Source organism: Schistocerca serialis, chromosome 2 (assembly GCF_023864345.2).
Source record: "Schistocerca serialis cubense isolate TAMUIC-IGC-003099 chromosome 2, iqSchSeri2.2, whole genome shotgun sequence".
NCBI lineage: Eukaryota > Metazoa > Arthropoda > Insecta > Orthoptera > Acrididae > Schistocerca > Schistocerca serialis.
The window spans coordinates 1,023,243,707-1,023,261,210 of NC_064639.1; the positions used below are offsets into that span (position 1 = coordinate 1,023,243,707).

A 17,504-nucleotide genomic window follows, 5' to 3' on the forward strand; every position below is an offset into this window, starting at 1 on the left:
ATAGCTTTTGTCTTGTTTCTTGCTGTCAATTCTGTTTTCAGTAGTTTTGTTAGTCTTTGTCCATATTTTTCTTTTAGTTCTTCTTTAATAATGGCTCAAATGGCTCTGAGCACTATGCGACTTAACAGCTATGGTCATCAGTCCCCTAGAACTTAGAACTACTTAAACCTAACTAACCTAAGGACATCACACAACACCCAGTCATCACGAGGCAGAGAAAATCCCTGACCCCGACGGGAATCGAACCCGGGAATCTTCTTTAATATTTGTATTATTATTATTATTATTGTGTATCTTCATTCACTTCCATATTTAATGACAATATTTCCATTCCAGTGTCCTGTTTACCATCTGTGCGAAATTGTCAAAGTGGTCAAGTGGAGTGTGTGCCGTTTTCGAGACAAAGGCAGGCTCGTGGTTTTAAATTACTTATATTAAAATACGTTGTTATAAATTCTTTTCGTGCCCGTATAACAAGTAATTAAATTCCTTGTATTAATTGCTATGTCTCTCGGCATTAAGTTGTGTATGTTTTATTGTTTTTGTGCAGTACCGGTTTAACAAAAATTGGTAAAACGTAATAAAATGTTTCGTTTGCATAAATATCTTCTCGGTCTAGCACTTCCACTCCGAGCTCCTCCCTTTCAACCTTTTTATATGAAAGAGTGAAGCGCAGATGTAGTGTGGCCACTTGGCGGTGCTACAGTTACGGAACCGAATGTGTACGGCATCGTTCTTCGAAACTACGATCTGACGCTTCGATGTGCTCTGGTTCCTGGACTTCCGTCCAGTGTGAAAGATCAAAGTTTTCAGTCCGTGGGCAACTGTCTTGTCGTCTGTGTGCATTGCTTGCATACGGTCCACACAGAGGGCCGGTGTCCTCCCGGTGTGCCCACACGGGCATTAGCATTCAGCTGACCGCCGCGGACCAGAATAGAGAGCGCGCACGTACGCTGGCTGTTAGGCGGGCGCGGATGTACTATGAATTATTCGGCGTGCCCCAGGCAACACTCGACGTGGAAACGCCTCGTTAATAATGCTTTCTGTCCCTGAGTAGGCGCTTCGCTCCTCCTACAGTGCTTTCACAAATGAGGAGTGAAGGTTGCCCTAGTGCGGTCATCTATAATACCAAAACCTAGAAATAGTGCGGGAGACAGCACAAGGCAGAGATGAACTTTACAGTGCTGTACAAGCATATACGTCGAAATTGAAATACGTAAGAAATAGATACCTCAGTTCAGCAGCGCTCAGGGAAAAATACTGCTCCAAGTAGTGACACTATTCATCTGAATAAATAAACATTTTTAGTTGCGTGGTCTATTGCCATCATCTGTGACGTAAGGTACCAGCTTTAATGTGGGAGAAACCGAGGTGTGAAACAAGGAGCGCTAACTGATATGGGTGAATAAACAGTAGGAATTCAGTCGCTCTTTCTGTGGGTATCACCAACTAATATTTCATCCGTGGAATGGACAGACTGGTTCATCCAGCCGGAGGTGCTGAAGACCTGTTACTTTAAACGATGTGATTCTGTTGTCACGCCGAGGTTTTTAATGTGTAGAGAACCAATATTTAGGGCAGTGAGACAAATTGAATTATTCGATACCAGATCCAAATCTGGTGATGGCTGTTACCTCAAGCGATGGGTCTCTGGGGTAATGTTAAGGTTTTCACTGTGTAAAGATCCAAGGTTCAGGAAAGTTAGACAAACTGAATTATTCCATAGGAGTTCCACATGAGAAGACAACTATTGGCAGATAAAAACTGTGTGCCGGACCGAGACTCGAACTCGGGACCTTTCCCTTTCGCGGGCAAGTGCTCTACCAGCTGAGCTACCCAAGCACGACTCACGCCCCGTCCTCACAGCTTTACGTCTGCCAGTACCTCGTCTCCTACCCTCCAAACTTAACAGAAGCTCTCCTGCGAACCTTGCAGAACTAGCACTTCTGAAAGAAAGGATATTGCGGAGACATGGCTTAGCCACAGCCTAGGGGATGTTTCCAGAATGAGATTTTCACTCTGCTGCGGAGTGTGCGCTGATATGAAACTTCCTGGCAGATTAAAACTGTGTGCTGGACCGAGACTCGAACTCGGGACCTTTGCCTTTCGCGGGCAAGTGCTCTACCAACTGAGCTACCCAAGCACGACTCACGCCCCGTCCTCACAGATTTACTTCTGCCAGTACCTCGTCTCCTGCGAAAGGCAAAGGTCCCGAGTTCGAGCCTCGGTCCGGCACACAGTTTTAATCTGCCAGGAAGTTTCATATCAGCGCAGAGTGCAGAGTGAAAAATCTCATTCTGCAAGACAACTATTGTTTTAAACGGCAGGCCTCTGTTGGTCCTGCTGAAGTTTCCAGTGTGTAATGAATCAAGATTTAGACCACTTAAGACAAACTGAATTATTCGCCACCATTTCTAATTTTGAATTTTTTGATAGCATTTAATTTTGAACTACGCAAAACATGGTGTTTGTGGAAACATTCGACACTTTCGAGCATTTCCACTGCCGGAAAAAAATCATAACACCAAAAAGAACTTGTGCGATATAAACGAACGGTGATAAGAGTGCTATTACATCTGAAAGATATTGTCTATTGATATCTTACGCCAGCCGCATAAGAGTGAGGCTGGGTGCGCCACTATGTGCATGCAAAATCAAGCTTGCTTTAAATTCACGATGCAACGGTCGTGAGCTTTAGTTACCTTTGAGATTGGGCGTGGTGCTTTGATGTTAGTCAAAAATACCAGTATAAGCACCTCACTGAGTTTGAATGGGGCTGTGTAAATAAAGAAACGGGAAGAAAGCTGGATGTTCCTTCTGCTATATTGCAGAGAGACTTGGCAGGAATGCAACAACTGTAGATGATTGCTGGCAGCAGTGGCCATGAGATCGTACGGTCACAAGAAGACTGGGCTCCGGGCGGCCACGTGGCGCTACTGACAAGGAAAACTTGCCATCGCAGCCCCCTCAGATCTAGTGATAAGATGTTCCAGTGGATAGCCCACCAAAAACTGAACACATATCAAGCATGAAAACAGGAAGAAGATGTAATGAGCTGTGAAAAAGGAAACAAAATGTAAACAGTGAACGGCCCAAGCTCAAGATGTGCAACATCGAACGAATTTAAACAGCAACGGCGACGTGGTTTTGTGGTCAAGGTGTAGGACTGCCAAGGGGAGATTCGTTTTCAAATTTCCCTCGTGCCTCATTTTTTTTTTCAAAATTACGAGCTGTCCGTCCAGTCATTGACGTCTCTGATGGCTGTATTCAGATTTGTGTCTGGGCTTCGGTGTAACGTCCGTTTGCATCAGCGAGGGGAAACGAAAGCACCTGCAGAAGTACGAACATCCTACTTGCTCCGGATAAGTGCCACAAATTATGACTTCTTCGTCCTGTTTTGAAAGTATCGACTTTTGAATTCCTTTGTTGTAACGTCGTTCACACCCGTTTATTTGTTGTTTTAATTTCTGTGAGAGGTCTATGCGCCATCTCGCCAGCTCTCACTATTCAACACATTTACTTGTGACGGTAATATATTCGTACGACATGACTCATATTTTATAACCATTGTATAGTGTGACAATTGTCAAGGCTACAGAAGAAGAACAGACACGTCACTGACAGGACAGGCAGTGCATAAATTTTGAAAAAAGAAAAGTTGTGCTCGGGGGAGATTTGAACACCGATCTCCCACTCGGCAGTCCAACCACGTGACCACACATCCACGACGTCATTATTCTTGCAATGCATTCGATGTTGCAGATGTTGAGCTTCCACCGTTCACTGTTTCTAGTTTGCTTCCTTTTTCAAATTTCAGTACAATGTCTTCCAATTTTCGTGCTTGATCTGTGTTCACTTTTATACGGACAATCCACTGGGCCATTGTCCGCCCCCGGTAAGTGAATGGTCAGCGTGGCGGTTTGTCAGTCCTCTCGGCCCGGGTTCGATTCCCGGCTGGGTCACGGAATTTTCTCCGCCCAGGGACTGGGTGTTGTGCAGTCCTCATCTTCATCCTATCATCCTCATCGACTGCAGGTCGCCGCAGTGGCGTCAAATTGGAATACCGGCACCTGGCGAACTGCCTGCCCGACGGGGGCCCTAGCCCAAATGTGGGACGGGTGCCACGGGCAGTTTCCCTTGAAAGAGGGGAGACCATCGCGTTCGGCGCGTGGCTCCGGCGTATCGTACTGAAATCTGCAGCAGTCATTTGAGCAGCAGTTGGCATCACAGGAACACAATGAATTGTTACAAATCTTTTACTTCAAGGACAGCACCCAGCCAGACACCCTATAGCGACATTCCACTGACCCCAAACTACCACCATTTGTGACATCCAAAGTGTCAAGTGGGAGCTCACTGGAGGCAAGGGTTGAGCTCTGGTTCTGCCTGGGTGTCAGGGCTGGCCGCATGTTGGTTAGGAGAAGGCCAGTTCAGGGTCTGCAACCAAACTGTTTGCGTGCTAGACACACTGGAACTACACCGGGAGTTAGGGTCCTGAGTGCGATTTCGTATGACTCCAGGATCACTCACGTCGTTATCCCACTCCAGGAGCACTCACGTCATTATCCCACTCCAAAAAATTGTTCAAATGGCTCTGAGCACTATGGGACTCAACTGCTGAGGTCATTAGTCCCCTAGAACTTAGAACTAGTTAAACCTAACTAACCTAAGGACATCACAAACATCCATGCCCGAGGCAAGATTCGATCCTGCGATCGTAGCGGTCTTGCGGTTCCAGACTGCAGCGCCTTTAACCGCACGACCACTTCGGCCGGCTATCCCACTCACCCCGCCACCAAATTTTTAGGTTAATCTAGTGGTTAGACCTGTTGTGCTGCCATTCATCAACAGCTTTCCAGAGATTGTTTTCCAACAGGATAACGTTCGCCCACATACAACTGTTGTAACCCAACATGCTCTACAACATATTGCCTTGGCATGCTCGATCACCAGATCTGTCTCCAGTCGAGAACATCATCGGACGACAACTCCAGCGTCATCCGCAAACAACATTAATCGTCCCTGTATTGTCCGACCAAGTGGAACAGGCATGGAACTCAATCTCACAAACTGACATCCAGCACCTGTACGATACAGTGCATGCACATTTGTACACTTGTATTCAACATTTTGGCGAACACACAGGCTATTAATGTAGCACCGTTTCACACTGAAATGGCTCATCTCGCACTTGCATTAACCTGTGACTTGCAATGTTAATCACGTAAATATGTTACCTAGACAAATTTACTCCCGAAATTTCGCTACTCTACATAAATCATTTTTAGGTGCTGCAATTTATTCCGTAAGTGCAATTACCTTTCTTGTTTATAAGTGATGAGACTATTTTTGTAAGTTACAACTCGTCACCATAACATTCCATAAAGTTAATCATTCTATCAATTTCATTTTAAACAGGAAATAGTAAGTAGGAACACAATTTCAAACAGAAATAAAATGTGCACTTACAAAATCATGAAATTTTATATAAGTTGTTCCAGATCTTGCAGACGGTAATTAATCGTTGAATAGGTAAATAGTCATATTTTTCATTACCTTGTTGCCCGCATCTCGTGGTCGTGCGGCAGCGTTCTCGCTTCCCACGCCCGGGTTCCCGGGTTCGATTCCCGGCGGGGTCAGGGATTTTCTCTGCCTCGTGATGGCTGGGTGTTGTGTGCTGTCCTTAGGTTAGTTAGGTTTAAGTAGTTCTAAGTTCTAGGGGACTGATGACCGTAGCAGTTAAGTCCCATAGTGCTCAGAGCCATTTGACCCCATTACCTTGTTAACTTCGAGCAAACCTCTTCATTGGCACAAAATCACAAGATTATGATATGTAAACAAGATTACACACATGTAACATTCTTTAAACTTCGATCTCTAATTGGCGTTTACTTAACGGATCTTTTGTAACTAGTGTTGCAGTTAGATTCTCCTACTAGAAAAACAAATAGCCTAATTTTGTCTAAATTTTCATTAACAGAAAAAAAACATTTGTTTAACGTAATAATTAATGTGCGAATATAGCTTTCCAAATTTTTCCGGTGCACATATATAGGTTGTAAGTAAAAGATAAAGAAAAAGTACCAGGAGACAGTTCGATTTTAGTCTTCTTTGCAAGCATCTTATAGACAGTAAGTTATCAAACTTACTCCTTCTCCTTGTAAAAGGGCACTTGAACACAGATCTTCGTATAGGCAGTTGGGCTTTGTACTTGTCATACTATGCAGTAACATTTTACCTTTACATCCTCTGTAGTGTTTTCTTTTGAAATTAATCTTGTGGAACCATGCAAGTAAAACCTGATTATACATGAAGGAAATAGACCCGAAGTAGATACGAATAAACGTGTTGTGCCCATTCACTCACTGAAGTATACCCATTATACTATTTGGTCTACAAGCACGTTTTTGCGAAGGTCACCCACCAAAGATGAGTGAAGTATTCCGTAAACAATATCCCGTTTCTACCACTATCTTTATTCGTGAATATGGGGATGGAGTAGATTAGCACTGAGCATGCTAGAAGCGTTTATTGGAAGATAAGCCATTTTACAACTTTCACTTTTCAAGGCGATATCAACTACCATATTTATGTTTTGGTGAGTGTATGGTTCAAAGTGACGACATTATATAAGACCTGCTCTGAGCACGTGGTTGCTAAAACAAACTTATAAGCCACCAGTCTTATAGGCTTGGCAACGCTCAGTTCTATCAGTGTCTTCATAAGTGCGCCGAATCTAAGTTTGTGACGGTCGATTACCGATCAGTGTTGTAGAACTATGCATTTTCACGTACCGCGTCTCCATAGTAAGCAGTGGTATAACCCCTCCAGTGTTTTCCGGAGTGAAGACTGCAGTTAAATACAGAGCCGGCCATATTCCTCAGGGGAGATAATAGGAAGGCCAGGACGTCAACGAGTCCTGTAACCGTTAGTCGTCCTTGATTGAAGTTTATTTATACCGACGCTGCGGCTAGTAATTGTTCCCACACAGCAAGAGATGACCGAGTTTGATTTGCCTGAAAACTCTGTCTTTCATCCGATAAGTGATGCCTTGACGGCATTCATTCATTCCTCACCATAGTATGACTAATTTACGTCCTACTATCAGAACACGTAACAGTCCTGTATATGAAGCTGACCTCAGTAGACAACAGCACCGCAGGTACGTACATGAGCTGCCTGAAATCATGGGGTAGCTCCTAATATCGTGTCGGACCTCCTTTGTTCTGGCTCAGTGCAGCAGCTTGACATGGCATGGACTCAAGAAGTCGCTGGAGAACCTCTGCAGAAATACATGGCCATGCTGCTTCTGTAGCCATCCAGCGTTGGTGGTACAGCATTTTTTGCATGAAGCGACCTCTCGAGTAGGTCCCATAAACTTTCGATGGGATTCGGGCGATCTGGATTGCAAAACCATTCGCTCGAACTGTCCAGAATGTTCTTCAAACAAATTGCGAACACTTGTGGCCCGGTAACATGGCGAATTGTCGCCCGTAAAAATTCCCTCATTGTTTGGGGATATTAAATCCAAGAATGTCTGCGAACGGTCTCCAGCTAGCCGAACATAACCATTTACAGTCAATGATCGGTTCTGATGGACCAGAGGACCAAGTCTATTCCATGTAAACACACCCCACACCATTATGGAGCCACTACCAGCTTGTACAGTACCTTGATGACAACTTGAGTCCAAGGCTTCGTGAAATCTGCACCATACTCGAACCCTATCGTCAGTTCTTACCAACTGAAACTGGGATACATCATACCAGGCAACGGGTTTCTAGTTGTCTAGAGTCATATCGATATGGTCAAGAGTCCAGGAGAGGCACTGCAGTCGATGCTGTGCTGTTAGCAAGGCACTCGCATCGGTCGTCTGCTGCCATTTCCCATTACCGCTGAATTTCGCCGTATTGTTCCAACAGATAAGTTCGTCTTACGTCCCACATTCATTTCTGCTGTTATTCCACGCAGTGTTGCTTGGCTGTTAGCACTGACAATTCGTTGCTCACGCTCGTTAAGTGAAGGCTGCCGACTACTGCGTTGTCCAATGCCACTGGAGTGAAATTAGACAATTGGTATACTTGGCACACTCTTGACATTGTAGATGGTGGAATATTTAACTGTTCGAAACGGAATGTCCATGCGTCTAGCTCGAGCTACACTATGTGATCAAAAGCATCCCGACACCTGGCTGAAAATGTCTTACAAGTTCGTGGCGCCCTCCATCGGTAATGCTGGAATTCAATATGGTGTTGGGCCACCCTTAGCCTTGATGACAGCTTCCACTCTGGCAGGCATACGTTCAGTCATGAGCTGGAAGTTTTCTTGGGGAATGGCAGGCCATTAATCATGCAGTATTGCACTGAGGAGAGGTATCGATGTCGGTAGGTGAGGCCTGGCACAAATTCGGCGTTCCGAAACGTCCCAAGGGTATTCTATAAGATTCAGGTCAGGACTCTGTGCAGACCAGTCCATTACAGGGATGTTATTAACGTGTAACCAGTCCGCCACAGGCCGTACATTATGAACAGGTTCTCGTTGCTGTTGAAAGATGCAATCGCCATCCCCGAATTGCTCGTCAACAGTGGAAAGCAAGAAGGTACGCAAAACATCAATGTCGGCCTGTGCTGTGACAGTACCACGCAAAAGAACAAGGGGTGCAAGCCTCCTCCATGAATAACACGACCATGCCATAACACCACCGCCTTCGAATTTTACTGTTGGCACTACACATGCTGGCAGATGACGTTTAGCGGGCATTCGCCACACCAACACCCTGCCATCGAATCCACATATTCTGCACCGTGATTCGTCATTCCACACAACGTTTTTCCACTGTTCAATCGTCCAATGTTTACACTCCTTACACCAAGCGAGGCATCATTTGGCATTAACCGGTGTGATGTGTGGCTTATGAGCAGCCGCTCGACCATGAAATCCTATTTTTCCCACCTCCCGCCTAACTATCATAATACTTGCAGTGGATCCTGATGCTGTTTGAAATTCCTGTGTGATGGTGTGTGTAGATGTCTGCCAATTACACATCACGACCCTATTCAACTGTCGGCGGTCTCTGTCAGTCAACAGACGAGGTTGGCCTGTACGTGTTCCTTCAGGTTTCCACTTCACTATCACCTCGTAAACAGTGAGCCGAGGGATGTTTATGAGTGTGAAAATCTCGCGTACAGACTATGACACAAGTGACATCCAATCACCTGACCACGTTCGAAGCCCGTGAATTCTGAGGAGCACCGCATTCTGCTCTCTCGCGATAGTAGGTAGTAGGTGGCAGTACAATGCACCTAATATGAAAAACGTGTGTTTTGATCACATAGTGCACCATTCCGCGTCCAGAGTCTGTTGATTTCCGTCGTGCGGCCGTTACCACTTCGGAAACCTCTTCACATGACTGACATGTGAGCATATTACAGCTCTGTCAATTTACTGCCGTTTTATACATTGTGTTTGCGATACTGCAGCCATCTCTATGTCAATATCGCTATTCCAAGCCTTTTTGTCATCTCAGTGTATGAGCTAGTGATGAGCACACTGCTATCTTACGATTAAATAAATTTTTTCGTCAGAAGGCTAGCGATTTACCGAGTTTTTGTATCATTGGTGACGATTTCCTAATCATTGGAAAGCAGTGTACGTCGAAATCCATACCAATGCTTCACTTCCAGGCCTAAGGGGAGAGATAAGAGAACAGAATGTTCTCTGGTAGAAGTTAATTACCATCTTTGAAATCTCGTTGCATGTTCGGAGAGGGGAAGAGCGATTCGGTGTTGTTTCAGAAGTGATGTATAATTTATTATCTCTTCCCAACACCTATTCCCGCTTGGTTCACAAACCGACTTTAAAAATGCTTGAGGGCGACATATTGTTGCTTTCGTTGCTCGACCGGGACCACTCTGGCACGCATGTTTCTTGGCGTCAATGGATTACACAAGGACTTACCCGGCAGCGGGAAAGCCCCTCCCCATACCGCCACCACCACTACCGTACTTTCAATACAGCAATAGTATTTTTTGGAGGACCAGAACATTTCCTCGCTACTGACAACTGCTTAGTGTAACCAGAGCTATTTGCCATGAAATAGTGATGGAAAAAACTGGCTGGTTAAAACTCATACCTGTATTTTATTTTTGAATAATCGGTATTTTTCGGTATTTATTTGGTTTCTGTAATAACAGGTGTTATTTCTACTAACAATCGAATGAAAAACGAAATATCAGTTAGCCTTAGCAGCAGTGCTGAAATTTTTCGTTTCTAAATAAAGCTTTTCTAGTAAAAGGAGTTATTATTATTTGTAAGATTTGCTTTGGATTGAAATATAGCTTTATTGTAGAAAAATGGGAAAACGAACAGTGCTATTTTAATAACAATGCCGACAGAAACGGGCAACACACACATGGAATAAAAATTGGTACTTCATCACTGAGACAATAATATCCCTGTTCCTGTGTGTCGTAGCTTAAGGTACGCCTGTACGTGCTGTGTGTAAGACGTGCCGCCATCTGTTCTATGCGGTAGTTTCTCGCTGTTGCCACCGGACATACGTTGTATTGCAAAATGGCGCCAACCCTGCTCTAGAAATATTTTTACGAAGTGGCGTAGCAGTGAAGTACGTTTCTTGGTTTGCTTCAAAGCATTAAATATGTGACAGCACCTGTACGATACAGTGCATGCACGTTTGTACGCTTGTATTCAACATTTTGGTGAATACACAGGCTATTGATGTAGCACCGTTTCACACTGAAATGGCTCATCTCGCACTTGCCTTAACCTGTGACTTGCAATGTTAATCACGTAAATATGTTACCTAGACAAATTTACTCCTGAAATTTCGCTACTCTACATAAATCATTTTTAGGTGCTGCAATTTATTCCGTAATAATATAATGTAAGAGGATATTACGGTAACCGTAATAAATTAAAAATTTAACAATTCTTTCGTAGTATACAATAAATATAGAAAGTAACTGATATGCTGCTGTGTCTTCATAATATGCCTTTGTCTGCTTGTGGCCCTCGCAAAAAGGAAAACTTAACTTGCAAAATAGAGTCCTTCAACCTCAGTTTTCACTCTTTAACACTGAATATTCGTAATACCCAAAACGTATTATGATCGCTGACTATAACATGAGCAGAGCTTCAATAAATTTGAATCAATTGGAGAAAAGTGGTGATGTTTTGCTAGTATTGAACCACTTATCACTTTTAGAGAAAAGTAGCGGGTGGTGAACGAACTAAGGTTTCCGTTATTTGGCTATTTATTTTAATATTTCGATTCTATGTACCTCGAAACTGGGTGAGTCGAAATTTTTCAAAATTTATTTTACTTTTAATACCTGAAATAATAGGAATAACAAACCGAAAATCTGTTATTTCAGAAACCAGTTATTTTGAGCAGTTTTGACAATCATGTCAAATTGGTGTGGAAAATAGCCGATATAATCGAAAGCGATAACCGCCATCCCTATCATGAAACCTCAAAACTACGTTGCCACTGGCCGTCATTCTCTTTGCAAATAAAAATGTCATATGGCTCTGTGATCTAAATGCGTCCAATAGCGTTGTATTTTCAGTTATCTACTTCAGAGCAATGAGACACAAAGTAATCATCCGTGTCTGAATTTGATTTACTTGACAGGAAAATAAAATGTACAAATCTCACACAAATGATACTTTTCCCGCTAACTACACTGTAGGAAGCAAGAGTCTATTACAAAGAGCATGTTTGGTCATAAGTGAACAGTTTTTCAATATTATCGAGCATCGTTTCCTCTACCTCTTCACATTCCACGAAACTAGTGAATGACGCGTTTCTTTTGCACTAAATGTACATATGGGAGTCAACACTTGATGTTCTCTAACAAACGGCCAAATTACTGTATTTGCATGCTTGGAAGGTGTCATGAGGAGGGAACGTCATTTTTATTTTGCTGAAAACTTTTGTGTGTGACCACAGACATAGGCACTGAAACTGAAATAATGCTGTATGGCACTCTTATTTCTGATCACTTACGGCAATCTGTAAATTTTCATTATGTGGCATACCATAAGACATTTAAAACTTGAAGCGTTCCTATGACCCAAAATTTCGATCTACAGGGGATTCATTTTAGGTTATTTTACATTACTGGTGCGGAAACGAAATACCTGACATTAATATCTCACTTTTCTTTAAAAATTGCAAGCTATGCTATTGAAAGTACAGAACAATGAAACGTCAAAAGAGAATAGCTGGGAGGACATATTGTCCTTATGCCCAGTGCAATTAAAAATTATTGAACAAAAAAAGCTGAGTCAGACGGAAGCGTCACTGAAATAGCAGATCCCTTATAGGAGCGTTATTATTAAACTGGAGGCTTTGCGGGATAGTGGTGTAAACAACCATGTGGGCCGTGGATACTTAACCAAGAGGAGAAAGGGTCATTTGTGTCGCGTGCTGTGAAAGTGTGTAACTTTGAGCTAAAAGAAGGTATTTTGTGTTGTACAAAGAATCTGATGTTATTTCCAAAACTGAATCCCCAGCTACGCTGACAAAGAAGAATTGTATTCTGTGAAGTAACTCGAAGACGTATGAGGCAAATGAACTATCGTGAGACTTATTTTTTTATATACTGTTATTAAATCTTAATAAATAACAAAATAAATAAGTTAAGTAATGTTTTTCATCTTCTGCTCAAATAAATGGACACAAAAACCGTAACTATAAGCCATGGTAACATATGTGAGGTGGACCGTAATTGGGAACATCGGCACCTAACTGTGATCCAATTTTTAATAAGTAAAATCTTCTCTGATAATACTTTAAGTTGAAAACTGGAGTAATAACAATGTTCCTGACCACTTGAAAATAAAAACCAAATAATTTGAATGTCATATACAAGATATGTTAACAAAATGAAGAAAATTGCGGAAATTGGATGACAGTTATGGAAAACTATGGTACTTTGATCTTTACATGCTCTCAACAAGGACTGTCAGACGACAATCGTGGAGAGAAAATGAAACAATTAAAAGAAGCCTGTACCTTTAATTAACAGGATACAAACCTTCAAAAAGGAGAATATATTGCCATACTGAGTTAAACATGTGAGAGTCGACACAATGAAAACGAAAAGTGCATCTTACTCTAGCGGTGAACCAAATAGTCAGTGCGAAAGCTAAAACACAGCAGTATCAAATATGACTACGAAAGATATTGTCACAAAAGGCTTAGAAGTAGCATCTTAACACAGAAATAATATTTATCCTCCAATATCCTTTCCGTTTAAGTGAACAGGAAAATAGTTCCCATCGTTACTTACCAACGGCTATCTCCATCGCTTTCCATTGTCTCGTATCTGAAAAAATAAAATTGTTTTTTAAGTCATACATTCTAGGAAACACTAGAAGCAAATATTAAACGTGTCTATTTCAAATTATCATACATTGTATCTTTTACGGCAGGTGCGTATCCAGGGTTGGGATCTAGGAGGAGTTACATTTTGTGATTCTCTCTCTCTCTCTCCAGAAGTTTTGGGGGACGTCATGACCCCCATGAGCAACTCCTCTCCTTGTATTTTCACCGGTCAATGGACTGCAATAACAAGAAATAACAGAATCTAAAGTACTCGAACTTCTTTTAAACTAGACAGCGCCTACTCGTAATCACCGATTTCGTCCAAATTTATAGTATACTCAGGATGTCTAGAAATGATGAGCTCTCCAGATACAAAGCGTTTAGGGAAAATAGCATTTTGACACGAATCAGGTAAGACGTGAGCGATTTATGTTAGCGTATTTTCCTGGCAGCGGTTGGAGAAGCGGAGAGAGTGTGTAATGGTCATCCGAGTTTCGTGGAGTGGAGTCCTAATGCGAAACATTTTTTATTTCCAATGTTCACGTTACTTTCACTGCAAATAAACGGAAATAATACTAAATGTATTCTATATACTAATCTTTTCAAAAAAAGCATAAAAGGAAAGGCAAAGAAAAATTTAGAATTGCGTATAAAGTTCCAACAAATTATTGTACTACAGCGTCCACGTGGATAATGCAAATAATTTTACAAGAAGGAAATGTAATTAATGCGTACAGAACTGCGTATTCCCTTAATTTCATTTTGACTTCTAGCAGCCCTTGGCAGCAGGACGGAAATACACTCCTGGAAATGGAAAAAAGAACAGATTGACACCGGTGTGTCAGACCCACCATACTTCCTCCGGACACTGCGAGAGGGCTGTACAAACAATGATCACACGCACGGCACAGCGGACACACCAGGAACCGCGGTGTTGGCCGTCGAATGGCGATAGCTGCGCAGCATTTGTGCACCGCCGCCGTAAGTGTCAGCCAGTTTGCCGTGGCATACGGAGCTCCATCGCAGGCTTTAACACTGGTAGCATGCCGCGACAGCGTGGACGTGAACCGTATGTGCAGTTGACGGACTTTGAGCGAGGGCGTATAGTGGGCATGCGGGAGGCCGGGTGGACGTACCGCCGAATTGCTCAACACGTGGGGCGTGAGGTCTCCACAGTACATCGATGTTGCCGCCAGTGGTCGGCGGAAGGTGCACGTGCCCGTCGACCTGGGACCGGACCGCAGCGACGCACGGATGCACGCCAAGACCGTAGGATCCTACGCAGTGCCGTAGGGGACCGCACCGCCACTTCCCAGCACATTAGGGACACTGTTGCTCCTGGGGTATCGGCGAGGACCATTCGCAACCGTCTCCATGAAGCTGGGCTACGGTCCCGCACACCGTTAGGCCGTCTTCCGCTCACGCCCCAACATCGTGCAGCCCGCCTCCAGTGGTGTCGCGACAGGCGTGAATGGAGGGACGAATGGAGACGTGTCGTCTTCAGCGATGAGAGTCGCTTCTGCCTTGGTGCCAACGATGGTCGTATGCGTGTTTGGCGCCATGCAGGTGAGCGCCACAATCAGGACTGCATACGACCGAGGCACACAGGGCCAACACCCGGCATCATGGTGTGGGGAGCGATCTCCTACACTGGCCGTACACCACTGGTGATCGTCGAGGGGACACTGAATAGTGCACGGTACATCCAAACCGTCATCGAACCCATCGTTCTACCATTCCTAGACCGGCAAGGGAACTTGCTGTTCCAACAGGACAATGCACGTCCGCATGTATCCCGTGCCACCCAACGTGCTCTAGAAGGTATAAGTCAACTACCCTGGCCAGCAAGATCTCCGGATGTGTCCCCCATTGAGCATGTTTGGGACTGGATGAAGCGTCGTCTCACGCGGTCTGCACGTCCAGCACGAACGCTGGTCCAACTGAGGCGCCAGGTGGAAATGGCATGGCAAGCCGTTCCACAGGATTACATCCAGCATCTCTACGATCGTCTCCATGGGAGAATAGCAGCCTGCATTGCTGCGAAAGGTGGATATACACTGTTCTAGTGCCGACACTGTGCATGCTCTGTTGCCTGTGTCTATGTGCCTGTGGTTCTGTCAGTGTGATTATGTGATGTATCTGACCCCAGGAATGTGTCAATAAAGTTTCCCCTTCCTGGGACAATGAATTCACGGTGTTCTTATTTCAATTTCCAGGAGTGTAGTAGTTCCTAATACACTCCTGGAAATGGAAAAAAGAACACATTGACGCCGGTGTGTCAGACCCACCATACTTGCTCCGGACACTGCGAGAGGGCTGTACAAGCAATGATCACACGCACGGCACAGCGGACACACCAGGAACCGCGGTGTTGGCCGTCGAATGGCGATAGCTGCGCAGCATTTGTGCACCGCCACCGTCAGTGTCAGCCAGTTTGCCGTGGCATACGGAGCTCCATCGCAGTCTTTAACACTGGTAGCATGCCGCGACAGCTGCATGTATGTGCAGTTGACGGACTTTGAACGAGGGCGTATAGTGGGCATGCGGGAGGCCGGGTGGACGTACCGCCGAATTGCTCAACACGTGGGGCGTGAGGTCTCCACAGTACATCGATGTTGTCGCCAGTGGTCGGCGGAAGGTGCACGTGCCCGTCGACCTGGGACCGGACCGCAGCGACGCACGGATGCACGCCAAGACCGTAGGATCCTACGCAGTGCCGTAGGGGACCGCACCGCCACTTCCCAGCATATTAGGGACACTGTTGCTCCTGGGGTATCGGCGAGGACGATTCGCAACCGTCTCCATGAAGCTGGGCTACGGTCCCGCACACCGTTAGGCCGTCTTCCGCTCACGCCCCAACATCGTGCAGCCCGCCTCCAGTGGTGTCGCGACAGGCGTGAATGGAGGGACGAATGGAGACGTCTTCAGCGATGAGAGTCGCTTCTGCCTTGGTGCCAATGATGGTCGTATGCGTGTTTGGCGCCGTGCAGGTGAGCGCCACAATCAGGACTGCATACGACCGAGGCACACAGGGCCAACACCCGGTATCATGGTGTGGGGAGCGATCTCTTACACTGGCCGTACACCACTGGTGATCGTCGAGGGGACACTGAATAGTGCACGGTACATCCAAACCGTCATCGAACCCATCGTTCTACCATTCTTAGACCGGCTAGGGAACTTGCTTTTCCAACAGGACAATGCACGTCCGCATGTATCCCGTGCCACCCAACGTGCTCTAGAAGGTGTAAGTCAACTACCCTGGCCAGCAAGATCTCCGGATCTGTCCCCCATTGAGCATGTTTGGGACTGGATGAAGCGTCGTCTCACGCGGTCTGCACGTCCAGCACGAACGCTGGTCCAACTGAGGCGCCAGGTGGAAATGGCATGGCAAGCCGTTCCACAGGACTACATCCAGCATCTCTACGATCGTCTCCATGGGAGAATAGCAGCCTGCATTGCTGCGAAAGGTGGATATACACTGTACTAGTGCCGACATTGTGCATGCTCTGTTGCCTGTGTCTATGTGCCTGTGGTTCTGTCAGTGTGATCATGTGATGTATCTGACCCCAGGAATGTGTCAATAAAGTTTCCCCTTCCTGGGACAATGAATTCACGGTGTTCTTATTTCAATTTCCAGGAGTGTACAAGTACACTCAATAAAGAAATAAATACTCTAGCAGCTAGTGGTTGTTAAAGTAAATCAATGGGGAAAGTTGACAATTGATGCCCAACCAGGACTAGAATTCTGATTTTCCCGTTTCTCGCAAATGGTCGCCTCGACAGCTTCAGGCATCCGGACACGGTCCTTGAGTAATCCAAATTTCCAACTTATCCACACCCTACCATCATGGTGCCCCAACCCATTACCCTCACTACTCACAGCAATCGCTGATTCTCCACACACTATTGATGTATTGATGTAGTGCCCCTGCTCATTATCCTCACCACCATATATATATATATATATATATATATATATATATATGGTGTTTGTTCTTTCGGACGTTGGTGGTGAGGATAATGAGTAGTGATTGCTGTGAGTAGTGAGGGTAATGGGCAGGGGCACTACTCCAATGGTGTGTGGATAAATTGGAAACCCTTATACATAATGTTCCTATCCAGTTGAGTAATTGTTATATAAGGTTGCAGG

At 44.8% G+C, this 17,504-nt stretch overlaps 1 protein-coding gene across 1 annotated transcript in view; it reads right to left on the reverse strand.

Annotated features, from left to right (window-relative positions):
- The window catches only part of LOC126456606 (monocarboxylate transporter 12-like), a 596,637-nt gene that overhangs the window by 116,891 nt on the left and 462,242 nt on the right, over positions 1 to 17,504 (reverse strand). Inside the window, exon 3 of the mRNA XM_050092349.1 lies at positions 13,317 to 13,352. Within this exon, the coding sequence (XP_049948306.1) occupies positions 13,317 to 13,352 (36 nt within the window). The remainder of the gene's footprint in view (positions 1 to 13,316; positions 13,353 to 17,504) is intronic.